We start from the raw sequence: 17,568 nt of genomic DNA on the forward strand, positions 1-17,568 counted from the left end.
TAAGGATTGCAATTTTATATAGAGAGGTTGGGGAACTTCTTGAATGTGGTATCATTTAAGCAAAGACATAAAGCAGGTTAGAAATTAAACCATATGGAAATCTGGGAAAGAGGGTTTTAGACAATGGAGACGTTGAAGCACCATTTCTAAGGAATGTTAAGATCTGTTTGGCTGGAGCTAAGGGCATGAGAGGAATGATAGGAGATGGGATCAAAGAGCCAACAAGAGGCTAGATTATTTAGAGCTCTGAAGGCCATTTGTGAGGAGTCTCTTTTTTCCTGTCAGTAAGATGGAAAGATATCAAGTGTTTTGAGAAGAGAATTGACGTAATCTGACTTATACTTTACTATGATCACACTGGCTGCTGTGTTGAGAATAGAGAAGGGTGAGAGCAGGGAGACCAATAAAGAATTTTTTATAGTAATCCAGGAAAATGATGTTGGTGGCTTAAACCAAAGCTGGGGTAGTGTAGGTAATGATGAGAAGGGGCAAGACTCTGAATATATTAACAGATACAAACAAGCCTTGCCAACAAATTGGGTGGAAAATGTGAAAGAATGATGAGACAAAGTTTCACCCTGAGCAACTGAAATATTGGAAAAACAGGCTTCAAAAGATTAAAACATACTGTGTCTTTTGACATCATTAAATGAAATAAACTTCAGAATAGTTTCCATCTGACTTCTCCCTAAATGTTCTATTAATAACTTTAGAAATACTAGATTTGGCCCTGCCTTTCCCAGAACTAAATCTTCTATTTGTGTCAGTTGGTTCCTTCTAGGTCAATAATGTTCATGGGAGATCCAATGTAAGCAGAGCGTTTCTGCTTAATCTCAAATTGTGGGTATTAAAGAGTCTGTCAGTGATGCTTTAACAGCTTCTTTAGTCTTTTTCCTTAATTTTGAGTAGAGTGACTGACTTGAAAATATTTCTCACTCATTCAGTCCAAATTGACTTGAGACAGATGTGAGATTGTAGTTCTCACTTCTTTCTCCCTGCAGGTGTCCAGAGAGTGGATGAAGGAGGGTGGAACACTGTACAAGGGGCCAAGAATAGTCGGGTACTAGACCCCTCAAAATTCCTGAAAATCACTAAGGTGAGTGTGACATTTTTAAAATAATTTAGAGCACACTATGATCAAGTGGTATTTATTCTAAGAATGCAAGGTGGTTCAACATAAGAAGATCAATGTAATAAATCACATTAATAGAATTTAAGAAAAAACATCTCAGTTGATGCAGAAAAGGCATTTTGTAAATCTAACACCCTTTTCTTGATAAAAGCACACAGAAAACTAGAAATAGAAGAGTACTTCCTCAACTTGATAAAGGGCACATATGATAAACCCATAGCTAACATACTCAGTAAGAAAAGACTGAAAACTTTCCCCCTAAGATCAGGAATAAGACAAGGATGCCCGTTATCACCATTGCTATTCAACATTTTACTTGAATTGCTAGCTAGAGCAATTAAACAAAAAAAAAAAAGACCTCCAAATTGAAAAGGAGACACAATCCTATATATAGAAAATCCCAAAGAATCTAAAAGAACCCTACTTGAGCAAACAAAGGAATTCAGCCAAGTGGCAGAGTGGGGTCCAAGATCAATACACAAAAACCAATAGTGTTTCTATATACCATCAAAAAACAGTCTGAAAAAGAAATCAAGAAAGCAGTTCCATTTATAATAGCAACTAAAAATAATCAAATATCTAGGAATAAATTTAACCAAGGACATTAAAGAACTTATACATGGAAATGACAAATCATTGCTGAAAGAAATTAAGAAGAACTAAATAAATGGAAAGATATTCTATGCTCATGGACTGAATGACTTAATTTCGTTAAAATGTCAATACTGGGAGTGGATCTGGCTCAGGTGGTTGGATGCCCACCTCCCACATGGGAGGTCCCGGGTTCAGTTCCTGGTTCCTCTTAAAGAAGAAAAACAATGAGCAGACAGCAAGCAAAAACAAAAAATGAGCAGAGAGCGGATGTGGCTCAAGCAGTTGGGCCCCCGCCTCCTGCATGGGAGGCCCCAGGTTCGTTTCCCAGTATCTCCTAAAGAAGAAATGAGCATACAATGAACAGACAATGAGCAGAGAGACGAGGGAACCATCTTGGGGATGGAGGAGGGAATGTCAATACTACCCACAGCAATTTAAGGATTTAACACAATCTCAATCAAAACTCTTAATAGCCTCCTTCACAGAAATGAAAAAGTTAATCAAATTAAATAGAATAGGTTGAAGGACTCATAGTTTCCAATTTCAAGTTTTTACAGGGGAGCAGATGTAGCTCAAGTGGTTGAGCACCTGCTTTCCACATATGAGATCCCAGGTTTGATCCCCTGTACCTCCTAAAAACAAACAAATGAAGAAAAATAACAGTTCTCACTGGGGAGCAGATGATGTAGCTTAGTGGTCAAGTGCCTGCTTCCCATGTACAAAGTCCTGGGTTCAACCCAAAAAAATTATTACAAAGCTACAATAATCAAAACAGGATGGTACTAGCAACAAGGACAAATATCTAGACCAATGGACTAAAATTAAGAGTGCAGAAATAAATGTACATGTCTATTGTGATCAAGAGATTTTTACAAGGGTGCCAAGTCCATCCAATGAGGGAAAGAATAATCCTGTCAACACATGGTACTGGGAAAACAAATGTACATATCCATATGCAAAAAAAGGAAAGTGGATCCCTACCTCACACCATATAAAAGTAACACAAAATGAATCAACAACCTAAATAAAAGAGCTACAACTATAAAACACTTAGAAGAAAATATAGGCAAATATCTTCAGGATCTTATATTATGTAGTGGATTCTTAGACTTTACAGCCAAAGCACAAGATACAGAGAAAAAATCAATAAACAGGACCTCATTAAAATAAAAAACTTTTGTGCATCAAAGGAATTATCAAAAAAGTGAAAAGATAGCCAACAGAATGGAAGTATTTGGAAACCATGTATCTATTAAGGGTCTAATATACAGAATATATAAAGAATTCCTCAACACAACAAGACAATCCAATTAAAAAATAGGCCAAGAACTTGAGTATACATTTCTCCAAAGAAGATATACAAATGGCCAATAAGCACATGAAAAGATGCTCAACATATTAGCCATTAAGGAAATGCAAATCAAAACCACAGTGAGATACCATTTCATACCCGCTAGAATGACTATTGCTTAAAAAAGGAAAACAGAAAATAGCAATTGCTGGTGAGGATTTGGACAGTAGGAACCTTAGTCCATGGTTGGTGGGAAAGTAAAATAGCACAGCTGCTAAGGATAACAGCTTGGCCGTTCCTTAGAAAATTAAATATAGAATTACCATATGAACCAAAATCCTACTCCTAGCTATACACCCAAAAGAATTGAAAAGAAGGACTCAGATATTTTTTTAAGATTTATTTATTTATTTCTCTCCCCTTCCTCCCCGCCCCCCCCCTCCCCCGCTGTCTGTTCTCTTTGTCTATTTGCTGCGTCTTCTTTGTCCGCTTCTGTTGTTGTCAGCGGCACGGTGGCACGAGAATCTGTTTCTTTTTGTTGCGTCATCTTGTTGTGTCAGCTCTCCATGTGGGCGGCGCCATTCTTAGGCAGGCTGCGCTTTCTTTCGCGCTGGGCGGCTCTCCTTACCGGACGCACTCCTTGCGTGTGGGGCTCCCCTACGCAGGGACACCCCTGCATGGCACAGCACTCCTTGCACGCATCAGCACTGCACATGAGCCATCTCCACACGGGTCAAGGAGGCCCAGGGTTTGAACTGCGGACCTCCCATGTGGTAGACAGATGCCCTAACCACTGGGCCAAGTCCACTGCTGGACTCAGATATTTGTAGACCAATATTCATAGCAGTGTTATTCACAATAACCAAAAGATGGAAGCAACCTAAGTGTCCATTAACAGGTGAATCAATAAACAAAAAGGAATTACGTTCTGATACATGCTACAACATGAATAAGCCTTGAAAAAAGTAGACTTGGACCAATGGATAGGTCATCCACCTACCACATGGGAGGTCCGCAGTTCAAACCCCGGGCCTCCTTGACCTGTGTGCAGCTGGCCCAGGCCCAGTGCTGATGCACGCAAGGAGTGCCCTGCCTCGCAGGGGTGTCCCCCACGTAGGGGAACCCCACACGCAAGGAGAGCCGCCCAGCACAAAAGAAAGTGCAGCCTGCCCAGGAATGGCACCACACACACGGAGAGCTGACACAGCAAGATGACGTGACCAAAAAAAACACAGATTCCCTGTGCCGCTGATAAGGTTGGAAGTGTCACAGAAGAACACACAGCGAATGGACACAGAGAGCAGACAACTGGGGGAGGGGAGGGTGGAAGGGGAGAGAAATAAATAAAAAATAAATCTTAAAAAAAAAAGCCTTGAAGACATTATCCTGACTGAAGTTAGACACAAAGGAACAGATATTGTATGACTACACTTATATGAAATAGAATATGCAAATCCATAGAGACATAAAGGAGAGTACAGGTTACCAGGGACAGGGAGAAAGGAGAATGTAGAGTTAATCAATAATGGGTGTAGTGTTTATGGTTGGAATAATGGAAAAGTTCTGATAATGGATGGTGGTGGGAGAAGAATAGCACAACATTGTGAATGTGATTAATGCCACTGAATTGGGAGCAGTTGAGATGGGAAATTTTAAGTTGTAAAGAAAGATAGACAATGACAGCATCCTTATCCTGTAATACCATTGGCTGGAAAGTCAGTTCATTGCTCTAATTTCCTCTGGTTTGAACATGGGCAGACTAAAGCCAACAGTGTCCCAAGCACCTCCTGAGAAGTGATGGCTTCATGAGCTCCCAGGAAGGTGCTTGGTTCTTCCACATCTGCCACTAACTCCACATTGCTTTCATCATTGAAAGCTGAAAATAAATATTCTGAAGGAAATCCACTTTGTATGCACCTAACTCCCAAATGTCAAAAAGAAATCAGAGAATTTTTCAGGCTGACCCCTGATTCTGAAAAAGAGAATCGGATTCCTGAAGAGGCAGAAAGCACAGTGGCTTAAGGGAAAAGCTAAAAGAAAAACATGTCCTTTGCAACCTGATCATACAGACGATGAAAAAGATTAGAACTTTCTTATTCATCTTTGACTAATGCCTCCAGTTTACTCTGATATTCTAGGATGTAAATTTGTATAAATATGTTTGGTCCTATTCTGTTGAAAGAGCATTCAAGTAAAATTAGGCTTATAAGTTTAATATATGCTATTTAGCTTAGTATTCAATATAATGCAGTATTTTGTTTCCTCCTTTTACCTGTTAAATTTTTTATTCTGGCTAAACAAATCATTAGATGGTATTCTAATGACAAATCTGCTGTATTTTAGGTCTGCTTAGATCTTAGCACTGCTGCCATTTTTTAAAATGATATTTTAAACTTTATTTTGTACATTTAATTTAACATTATTTTGTACATTATGTTGAGCGAAGCAAACAAGACACAAAAGGACAAATACTGTATGACTGCATTACTATGAACCAAATATATTGTATAAGGTATGATTCAAAAAACAATTTATTTGCCATTTTTATTGGCATTTGATTATTGGAATGGTACCATATTTTTGTTCCTTTTATTTGATTAAAAAAGCAGAGTTAGATTTTTTCACATTGAAAAAATTTCAGAATTAAACTGAACCCTATATAACCTTTTTCAGAAAGGGCATCAAAGATGTAATATTGAACAAATTTGAATGGGTATCTTATTTAGAAAAATTGAAAGGTAATTTGGTTGATAATCAGTGCTTCTTATAAAAAAAGATAAAATACTGGCATAGAATCAGACAGAAAGATTCCATAAAGTACATTTAAAGAGGACAATTTTCCTAGGCTATGCATTGATTCAATATAATATAATAATACCCTTTAGGCTTACACTAAATTTGGAAGTAAATCAATAAACTATGAAAGAAGAATTGCCATAAAGCTAGAGGTTTATATATTTTTCACGAAAACCAGGGGTATAATTGAAGAGGTAGATATAATATTACTTGGTAACTTGGTAAATTGCTTCCTCATCACACTTTTTGCTCACTAACATCCTGTTGTAAAAATTAACTGTGTTTTAACAGGCATGTTTTTCTGAAATTTATTTGTAATAAATTAATACTTATTTTTATACACATACTCAGAAAAAGTGAGACAATAACAATTAAATTCAATACATGATCCTGTGTTAGATCTAATAACAGAGGAGAAAATGCCCAAACGAATATTATCAGGATATATGAAAAAATTTAAAGATTGAATATAAGCTTTAGTGCTCGCTTCGGCAGCACATGTACTAAAATTGGAACGATACAGAGAAGATTAGCATGGCCCCTGCGCAAGGATGACACGCAAATTCGTGAAGCCTTCCATATTTTTCGCAGCGATGCCCAGAGATGTACTCACCAGACGCAATGGATGTGACATGATGATGAGGGAGAGTGTTACTGTGGGGGGAGTGGTGGGGTGGGGGCGGATATTAATGTAATATCTTTTAAAAAATGAATAAATTGAGTAGAATTTGGGGGGAAAAAAAGAATATAAGCTTTATATCAATGTTAAATTTCTTGAACTTTTTAACTGAAGGTGGTTATATAAGTGAATATTCTTGTTTTTAGAAAAAATACATGGAAGTTTTAAGTGTTCCAAGAGTGTAATAGATACAATGTACTTGCAAATGTTTAGAAAATGGATGGATAGATGGCTAGCTAACTAGATAGACTGATACAGCAAATGTGGTAAAATGTCAAAAATTGGTGGATCTAGGTATCTGGTAAGAGGTATGTTTGAGCTTTCTGTATGGATTTTATATTATTTTTGCAACCACCCTGTAAGTTTGAAATATTTCACAGTAAAAGTTTTTTTAAAAATTTATAGCAATCCCAAAGCATAAGTCTCAAAATTACTTTTTTTCTCATATAAAATAGCCATATTGCATATTTCATAGGATGGGTATTTTTGCTTTTTGTTTTTTTTTAATATAGATGCTCTATTTTTTTAATAGGCGGTACCAGGGATTTCCTTGTACATGGGAAGGAAGCACTCAATCACTGAGCTACATCCACTCCCCAATGAGACTTGGGTTTTTTGTTGTTCTTTGTTTGTTTTTAGGAGGTACCAGGGATCTAACCCGGAACCTCATACATGGGAAACAGGCATTTAACCACCTGAGCTACATCTGCTCCCTATGTAAATGCTTTTTTGCAGGTCAGTATGGATCAGTGTATTCTACATACTTGTCTCAGTGTTCGTCCTTTTTATTTCTATGATGGTTAACAAAAGAGGAAGTGACTTGGTTATCCTTAGACTTATGAGATGCTTAACATAAGAGAAATGATAAAGATATTTCAGAAGCCTTACTCAATTGCAAGCTTTTATGCGGTGTATTATTTGGGATAAAGCAGTTACTTGTTTAAATTTAACCGTGAAAGAAAATTGTTTACCACATCTAAGGCCTAGTAGAAACCTTAGGGGACTTATTAGAAATCATTCTGAGGTAAACTTTTAATTACTTTGCTGTCTCTTGAGAATCCATAGGCAGGTAAGAGAAAAGAATTTTCTCCTTGCAGATGGTTTCAGTAATAGAAGTTGATGACTATGAGTAGGGTGAAAAACTTTGGAGAATGTAGAAAAAGCTGAACTAAATTTTGTAAAGTGGGTTTTGCACATCATTTGCAAGTCTAATTTAAAACCTCACTTATAACATACTTTCCATAGTTCTGAAAATCGGCAACCTACCAGTAGAATAAGAGCATCAAAAGACAATCTAAGAAGAAGCAGATATGGCTCAACAGATAGAGCTTCTGCCTACCATATAGGAGGTCCAGGGTTCAATACCCAGGGCCTCTTGGCCCGTGTGGTGAGCTGGCCCACGTGGAGTGCTGCCATGTGCAATGACTGTCACCCTGCACAGCAGTGGCCCCCGTGCAAGGAGTGCAGCCCCAAGCAGGAGGACAGACCTCCTAGGAGTGGAGCTGCCCACACGGAGAGCTGACGCAGCAAGATGACGCAACAAAAAAGAGACAGAGAAGATATGAAATGCAATGAATTAGGGAGCTGAGGTGGAGCAAGAGAACGATTAACCTCTCTCCCAGTCCAGAAGGTCCCAGAATGGGTTCCCAGAGCCTCCTAAAGAGAATACAGGCAGACACAGAAGAACACACAGCGAATGGACACAGAGAGCAGACAATGGGGGGGAGGTAGGGGGAAAAAAATCTTAAAAAAAAAAAAAAGTGTTGATGAGGATGTGGATAAATAGGGACCCTCAAATATTGTTGATGGGAATATAAAATAATATAGCCACTGCAGAAAACAGTTGGGTGGTTCCTCAGAAAATTAAGCGTATAATTACAATATGACCCAGCAATTCCACTTCTCGATATACATACACAAAAATTGAAACATATTTGTCTGTCAAATGATTATAGCAGCATTATTCACAAAAGCCAAAGGTAGAAGCAATCCAAGTGTCAATCAACAAATGAATGGATAAACAAAATGTGGTGTATCCATACAATGGAATATTATTCAGCCCTAAAAAGAAGTCAAGTGCTGGTATTACATGGATGATCCTTGAAGACATCATATTGAGTGAATAAGCCAGATGCTAAAGGACAAATACTATATAATTCCACTCATTAAAAAATGCCTAGAGTAGGCAAATCCATAGAAACAGAAATTAGAGGTTACCAGAAGCTGAAAAGAGGGGAGAAATAGGTAATTATTGCTTGATGGGTACAGAGTTTCTGTTTGGGTTGATAAAAATTTTTGAATATAGATAATGGTGATTGTGAATGTAATTAATGCCTCTGAATGGTGTATGTAAAAAATGATTAAAATGGCAAATTTTATGTTATATATATTTTACCACATCTAAAAATTTTTTTTCAATGTGATAATAGTTACTTGAATTTCTAAAGATTTTTACCAGAATAGTGACTCTTCAAAAAAGTAGACCATAGAAATACCTTTGTTATAAAGAGATCTGTTTGGTGACGATATGCATTACAATACAATTTTATTCACTTACAGCAAAGTTGTATTTGGGGGAGGTTTGGTGGTTTGAAGCTGCATGTACTCCAGAAAAACATGTTCTTAGGTCTAATCCATTCTTTTCAGTATGAATCCATTTTAAGTACGACCTTTTGATGAAGTTACTTCAGTTAAGGTGTGGCCCAACTCAGTCAGGATGGGTCTGAATCCTATTACTGGAGTCCTTTATAAGCGGAAAGAAATTTGGACAAAGAGAAAGCTACAGGAATTAAAAAACTGAAATCAACGAAACCCAGAAAAGACCATAGAGGCCAGGAGAAGCCACCATGTGTAATGCCATGTGACACGCTAAGAACCAAGTATCAAACAGTTGCATTGGTATTTGCTTGAGTAGCCAAGGAAACTAAAAGAGGGGATTAAACCCAAGAGATTTTAGGAACCTTAATTCTCTGTACTTTGATGGCTAACATCTACTTTCTTCTTATTCCCCTTTATTAGTAGTATATTGAATACTCCCATTCCATCACCAACCCCACCCCCCCATATTAGGCTTTGCTGAAATGTGAAACTTTTGTATCTGCTTAATTTCTGACAATCATATGAAGAGGTTGAGTTGATTTTTTAGTATTTGTGTGAGCATTTTTTTTTTCATGAGGTATACCAGAGAATGAACCCAGGACCTCATGCATGGGAAGCAGGCACTCAACCACTTGCGCTACATCTGCTCCCCTTCATATATTTTTTAATTGACATTCCAAGCAAAATTTTGTTGCTAAATTTGGTTCTACTGCATTGAAAAAAAGAAAAATGAACTATTTTTCTAGAATATTTCTTATAATTGACTTAATGATCACTTATTTTATAGCCCACAATTGATGAGAAAATTCAGCTTGTACCTAAAGCACAGCTGGGAAGCTGGGGAAAAGGCAGCAGTGGTGGGGCAAAGGCAAGTGAGACTGGTAAGTATGGAGTTTCCATTCTTGGTAAATTGGATGTGGTCTCTTAGCCATTCACCTTGTAAGGCAATTCCTTCAGTCATTTAATAATGATCTGAGGAAAGGATCCATAGACTTGCCATGCCCAAACTTTTATTGATGTTCTTACCTTTCTCTAACATAAATCAAAAAATCGAGGATTTCCTCCTCAGGAAGGACCCATAAATAAAAATATTTAAAAATTTTTTTAGCTCAGATTAAGACTTTAATCTCTTAGATTCCTTTTTTGTTGTTTATAAATTCAATATAATTAGAGTAATGACTGGGAAATTCATTATGCTGAGAAAAAGAATATTAATATGTAGAAGCATTTCGTTTAGCAAGTTGTAAAACAATAGAGAATTAGTTGAAACATTTTTCAAAATCTGTATCAAAGGTTAGCTTTAAAGAGATTTGACCTTCGGACAAAAAATGTTTTGATCTTCACAAACATCTTTAGCTGAAGGAACACAATGGAAAGAAAAAAGCTTCTATGTTAACTTCTTGCCTTATCTCCCTTCTACTAAGTAATTTTGTTCTTTTTTGTTGTTTAAACTTTAAAAATGTCATTGTTCAATTATACATACACATGCTTTTATGTAAATGGGACCATGTCATTTACATTCATTAGCCTTTTTTACAGTGCAATTTTTTGCTTTATCTTTTCTTGCCTCCCTACTCCCCAACCTCCATTTACCACTCCTACCCACATGCCTGCCCAATAAATGAATGAAGATTTCTAAACTCTTTTACATACAAATTCCCATACCTCACTTCTCAGAATGTGGTCTGTGGGCTAACAGATTAGCATCATTTGAGAGCCTGTTAGAACTGCCAGTCTAGGCCCTACCCCAGGGACATAAGTGAATCAGAATTTTCCTTATAGCCATGTGATTTGTATTTTTTTCTAAATCCTTGACACCTGTAGATGCCTTAAGGTCAAGTGCTTCCAGTTTAAACAGATTCTCTGCTCTGCAACCTCCCACACCCTCAGGCTCGACATCATCCATGCCTTTGGAGTTTGATTCCCGAAGGACTTTAACCAGGTGAGAAGCCTGCTCTCCCTGTGTACTCAGGACTCTCCTGCTTGTCCGATGTATGTCGTCTTTTCCTCTTTTGTACCCTCAAATATGCATGCCACACAGATTGTGAGGGTAATCCTTATAAATGGAAATTATCAGCAGTCTTCTTCCATCAGTTATTTCCTCTTGGCTTATGAAGGTTGATTTCTTTCTTTGTTCTTCACACTCTGTAATTTCCAAGATAGGAACGTAATTGAGTCATGGGTTTGGTATGGGGTCATTTGGAAGAGATGGAAGGGAAGGGAAATATATCTGGCAAATACCTGATAAATATCTACAGTTTTCTCCTTAAGAAAGCCAGACTTCCTCAGAGTCTTGGAACCTGGAAGAGTATGTAGGGCTCTCCAAGTTAATGCCCTAGGATGCTCTAGAATAACCTAGTAATCTGAAGCATGTGAATTAAAGGACAACTCACCCACATGCTTCTCTGTCACACTATTCAAGTTTGATTTGAGATTGTCTTTTAAATTTTCATTAGTCTCTGTATTCTCCTGTCTTCCTGCTTTCATTTTTGTAGGATTGATACATTCAAGTGTTATGTTGGCTAGTTTGCTTAGAATTAATGAGTGCAGTGACAGAGAATAAAACTTTTGATATAAGAACTTTCTTTAAGTCCTTTGAGTTCTTGTGTGTGTACAGTTTTTGTGTATGTGCTTTCATACTGATTAGACCATTGTGCCATCTCTTAAGTTCCTCTTCTTCTCTTCCTCTTAATTTGCTGCTTCTGCTCTGCAATGGGCCAGAGAACTGGTCTGCCCTGCTGGTTAGAGTTGTCTAAAAGAAGAATAAATTAGAAATATGAAGAGTAAAGTGTATAATTTGGTCTATTCAAGACTACTGTACTTTGGTTCTCAAATATTTACCGTATATTTGAAGTTTCTTAATAAAATATTGTATGATTCCTAAGATAATAGCACCATGTACCTCTGGTATCCTTTTTGTCTTTCTTTCATTTAGCTCATACTTTCATCACTGTTGTCTTTATTCTTAAAATATCTTTTAAAAGATCTTTTAAAACTAAAATAAGGAATTACCATTGATATTTTAAAAATTTAGTATCTCTTATCATTTAAGAAAAAAGTTAAAAACATATCTTAATAAATATTCTCTTCGAAGCACTTGGATTTTACTTATGTATAAGAATATACTTTGAAATGTATAGGTGCCTCAAACACTTAAAGTTGTTCTGTGGAAACTTACTCTGCACACTTTTAGAGATTGTTAATATTTTATAATTTGAATATATAGAAAATGGGGTGGTCTTTCTTTTGAAAGTGTTGTTTTATCTTTTAAGTCGTGGAAGCATGGGCAGGGAGAAGAATGACAAGCCCCTGCCATCTGCAACAGCTCGTCCAAACACTTTCATGAGGGGCAGCAGTAGTAAAGACCTATTAGACAATCAGTCTCAAGAAGAGCAACGGAGAGAGATGCTTGAGACCGTGAAACAGCTAACAGGGGGCATGGATGTGGAGAGAAACAGCTCTGAGGCAGACCGAAACAAAACAAGGGAGTCAGGTGAGAGACTTTATATGAATAGATACAGATGAAGATTTGGCCCTTAAATTTAGAAGGAAAAATACAAAGGAGACTTTGTACCTGAGTAGATTTCAGAATCAATACATGATAGCAGCACACATACCAGTGACTTAAAAGTTAAAGGGTCGCTTCATAGCTTTGTAACTTAGTTCTCATTCCCTAGGTCTACAGCTTTTTGTAGAATTTGTAAAATTTCTCCTTTCTATACTAAATGTTAGGTAATGAGGTCCTCTTGCTGTATATAAAGTAATCTGAATTTCTTACAAGGCCCCTCAATAATACCCCATCGTACATTGGGAGCACATATGTTTTATAGAATCCCTCTACTATACAAAAATCCCCACATTGTTGAGCAACTGCAAGGCAAACCAAAGAAAGGTATCAGGTTATCTTTTCTTCCCTTCATCTTCCTTGGTAATCCCTGTGGTGTTTGGATGTGTTTTGCATTTGTATACTCAGAGAACCTATTCAGATAATATTCTGAAAACTGCCTCATGTGTTAACTTTTCTGTTTCAGTTTCCTCATCTGTTATATGGGGATAATAACTGTACCGACTTTATAGGATTATTACTAAGATTAAATGCAAAGATTAATACATATAAATACTTAGAACATTTTCTGGTAAAGAAAAAGTTTGGAAAAGGTATTAGATGATGATGATGACAGTGATGAAAATTAGGTTAAAGATAATTTTCAACATCTTTTAAATCATAACCACGAAATATTGCAATATTTACTTAGCTTTCAAAATTGTTTCAGTATTTAAATTGTTTCTCCTAACTGTAGTCTCTAAATGGATTTCAGAGGCAAATTGAAATTATCTTCTCTCAATTAGTACAGACTTCAGATCTTTTAGTTTTAGGGACATAAATTTATCTGTTATTTTTGGAAAATAATGGGATAGGACATTTAAAAAATATCTTGTGGGTAAACTGAATAATGTAGCACAGCTACCTTACATATGTTTATAGTCTGGGTCATTTGTTCATTCAGCATATGCATATGGAGCATGTAGTGGGTGCTGGGCACTAAATCTCTGCCTTCAGTCTGCTAGGTTAGAAAGACCTTACATCAAATAATTCCACTGAAAACTACATAAGAACAAACTGAGGAAAATGCTCTGAGGAAAAAAGAACATAGTTCTAAGAGAATACAAGGGAACTACCTAGAATTGGGGGCTGGGGAAGTGTCAAGGAAAGCTTTTCTCAGATCTGAACTGAAGGACCTAGTGGTTAAACAGGTTTGGAGGGAAGGACAGGTAGAGATCAGAGAGAAAGAGAATTTCATCTAATAGAGCACAATGACCTAAATAATGACACGTGGAATCATGGCATGTTCAAGCAATTACCAAATGCCAGTGTGGCTTGAGCTCAGTGATAAGCAGGATTGTGAAGGCATCATATGCTCTTTGAAACAATGGGAGAGGAATCAAAATACAGAAAGGATAAAAAAAAACTCTAACTATAAAAGTTTCCAATGTCCCTAAATTCTTTCAATTATTGTTAGAGGTTATAAGATTCTTGATTCGTATCTACTTTAAAGTAAAGGTTTCTATATTCTGCTTTTAGGTGTTTTGCTTTGTCAAACTTATATTTTAGTGTTTTAGTGCAAAAACAGGGTAACGACATAAATCTTATCTACCATAACCCTACCATATTAACAGCAATTATTGTTTTTACTTTCTCACTTTTTTAACCACACTACTAGCAAAACCAGAAGTTCCAGCATCTTCAACCCCTGACAAGACTGCATTGTCAGAAGAAGAAATAGAAAGGAAGTCCAAATCTATCATTGATGAATTCCTACACATTAACGATTTTAAGGTGAGATTTTTTTTAAGAAAGCTCCAAAAAAATACAGGAAGCCCTGTGACAGAGAGACATGGTAGCTTGGTTCTGGTTTAGATTGATTATCTCTGGAAATTTATTGGCTCATGGCTTTGAGGCTAGGATAAGTCCAAAACTGAGGTATGAGCCAGGTGATGCCTTGTCCCCAAAGATGATGGTGTTCCAAGGCTGGCTGCCAGCAGTCCTTGGTCCTTGGCTTTTCTATTACCTGGCAATGTATATGGCACTGTCTTCTTTATCTTCCAGGCTCCATTAACTTGTCCCTCTATGTCTAAATTTCACTCTGCTTTTAAAGGACTCCAGTAATCTAGATTAAAGCCCAACTTGATTCCATTGGGCCACACTTTAAGTGAAATAATATCTTCAAGGGATCCTATTTACAGTGGGTCCACACCTACCAGAATCAGATCAAGAGCAAGAATATGTTCAAACTGGGGTACACAGTACAATCCACCACAGCCGGCGCTACTTGTTCTTTATTTCATAAGTGAAAAAATAAGGCACAAGGGGTAAGCAATTTGCAAGGGTCACACATACTAAGGGGGACGTTTCAAGACACCACAAACTTTGAATTTACCTTCTTTAACCCCCTTACCTTCTACTTGATCTTCATTTTAAGATGGTAGTAAATAAAATAGACATGTTGCTTGATCTCCTGAGCCCTACAGTCTAGTAGCAGAGACAGACCGTAAGCATAACTCCACAAATACTTACTTAAATTACAGTTGTAACTGCTAAATATAAATGCAAGGAGACCAGGAGGATCTTAGGAGAGAGCATGTAGTATCTGGGGCTAGAAAAGCCTTGTCTGTTAAAATTGCCTTCTCTGTTAAAGTAGTTCTGTCAGCTGTTGTTAACTACTTTTGGTTTGGTACTTTATTATGAAAAGTTTCTTTGAGATTACTTGCTTTCTTGACATTCTTGTCATTATTTGATTTCTATACACAAAAATTACCTTGGTCCTCTGTGGCCCAAACTTCTAAAATCCTCAAGCCTCTGAAATTGGCCCAAATTCAAAATAAGAGGAAGAAATTTTGATAATGGGTAAGGTGGAGAGGCGTGCTTTGCATAAGTTCCTAGAAATGCAAAATGAGGACTATTCCATAAACTGGCAGCACAGTTTTTTTTCTTGTTTTCATGAAAGTGGGAAACTGTGAAGAAGAAAAAAAAAAGTACAAGAAAATGGAAAAGCTAAGAAAGACAACAAGCAGAGACAATAAGGAAGAAAGCAGTGAAAGAAAGGGTAGGCTTAAGAAATAATTTGACAGAGTCACAAAGTCAGTGAATGGCAAATACTTTGAAAGAAGAAAAATATTACCCTGTGATGAACTCAAGGTATAAGGAGAAAAAGACCTTGGTAAGGGAAGCGGATGTGGCTCAAGCAATTGGGCTCCCATCTACCATATAGGAGGTCCAGGATTTGATACCCAGGGCCTCCTGGTGAAGGCAAGCTGGCCTGCATGGAATGCCAGCCCACACAGAATTCCACATGGCCCAGGAGTGCTGCCCTGCACAGGAGTGCCAGCCAACACAGCTGACGCAGCAAGATGACACAACAAAAAGAGACACAGAGGAGAGACAATAAGAGACTTAGCAAAACCAGGGAGCTGGGGTAGCAGAAGAGAATGATTGCCTCTCTCCCACTCCAGAAGGTCCCAGAATCAGTTCCCAGAGCCACCTAATGAGAATACAAGCAGACACAGAAGAACACATAAGGAATAGACAGAGAGCAGACAAGGGAGGGGGGGGGGAATAAAATCTTTAAAAAAAAAAACAAAAAACTTTAGTAACACTTAAGTGCAATGAAAGGACCCTTAGGAGACACATCACCATAGACCAAACCTCTTGTATGGAAGGGACAGAATCCATTACCACTCAGGAATTTTTTTGTGCAATGTACAGGGGAGCGGAGAGGGAATAAGTACTGGGTAACAACATCTAACTTTTACTGAGGGCTTACTTTGGGCTAGGTGCTCTTCTACATATTTTATGTATATTCCTTTAATCTTCATAATCCTCATTATACCTCCCTGAAGTTGGTATTATAATATTTCTAAAGACAAGAAAATACCAATACAAAGATGTTAAGTAGCTTGCTCAAGGTCATACCAACAGTAAGTGGCAGGTTCAAGATTCAAACCCAGGCTTCTAGCTTCAGAGCACAGCTATGTTTTATCTCATTACTTTTAGAGTATTAGTGTGTCATGCTAAAGGCTTCCAGAGCTCATCCTAAGGAAGGTTTTTTTCTTAATAGGTACTGTTATTAATAGTATTACAAATGTATGTTTATTGAGCATGTGTTTTGTGCTGGCATTACAGACTTTATTTTAATCCCCACAATAGGGTATGATAGGAAGTCAAGGCTGAGAAGGTAAGTGACATTCCCAACAGGCAGTAGTAAGTAACAGAGCCAGGATTCAAATGTACATCTATCTGCCTCCACTATGTTTTAAACCTCTGTGCTATATATTTATCAAGCACCTATAATGTGCCAGCGACATTTTAGGGGGTCATACCTGGGAATACTATAGTATATGCAGTGAACAACATAGTTAAGGCCCTGCTTTTATCAAGCTCACTAGTGGGGAGTATAGGCAAAGATGACCCTAAAGATCCATAATAAATAAAAAACATTATAAAAATAATGTCTCTAGGCAGAAAAGTAAAAGTAATATGATAGCCAGTGATTGGGCAGTCAGGGAAGACTACAGGAGGTATCATTTAACTTGAGAGCTCAAAGACAAGAAGCAAATCATGAGAAAATCAGGGAGATCAAGGTTATGAACTGCTGTAACACAAGTATCATGATATAGTTAGTTGATCCTTTATGCAGACAGTGAATGAACTCCCATTGCAAGACAGTTCTGGTTAAATTCTGAGAATTGAATACTTGCATTCATTTCTACTCCCTCCTGAAAAGGCATTATAACAATTGTGCTAGGTTCAAAATGAGGTAAAAACCCACAAAAGCAAAGAGGTAGGGAGTAGACAAACATTTTCAAAGCTGGAAATTAGAAGGAAGTGTGATTATTTAGCAGACTAAAAATGTGTATAAAGACATAGGTGGGGCTGAAAATGGAAGAATTTGTTGATTAAAAGTGAGTATAAGAAAGTTT

The 17,568-nt window shown here is 37.2% G+C and overlaps 1 protein-coding gene and 1 non-coding gene across 51 annotated transcripts in view; both read left to right on the forward strand.

Moving 5' to 3' along the window:
- EIF4G3 (eukaryotic translation initiation factor 4 gamma 3) overlaps positions 1–17,568 on the forward strand; it is a 439,835-nt gene that overhangs the window by 375,753 nt on the left and 46,514 nt on the right. For all 50 annotated transcript variants that reach the window (XM_071217722.1, XM_071217735.1, XM_071217737.1 and 47 more), the window contains 5 exons: positions 1,002–1,096; positions 9,878–9,971; positions 10,915–11,032; positions 12,363–12,583; positions 14,313–14,428. In XM_071217722.1, coding sequence (XP_071073823.1) covers positions 1,002–1,096; positions 9,878–9,971; positions 10,915–11,032; positions 12,363–12,583; positions 14,313–14,428 — 644 coding nt within the window. The remainder of the gene's footprint in view (positions 1–1,001; positions 1,097–9,877; positions 9,972–10,914; positions 11,033–12,362; positions 12,584–14,312; positions 14,429–17,568) is intronic.
- LOC111764177 (U6 spliceosomal RNA) lies at positions 6,293–6,399 on the forward strand. Its single transcript, XR_002796861.1, has one exon. It is a non-coding gene; the product is annotated as a U6 spliceosomal RNA (small nuclear RNA).

The sequence above is a fragment of the Dasypus novemcinctus genome, chromosome 9, assembly GCF_030445035.2.
Source record: "Dasypus novemcinctus isolate mDasNov1 chromosome 9, mDasNov1.1.hap2, whole genome shotgun sequence".
Taxonomy (NCBI): domain Eukaryota; kingdom Metazoa; phylum Chordata; class Mammalia; order Cingulata; family Dasypodidae; genus Dasypus; species Dasypus novemcinctus.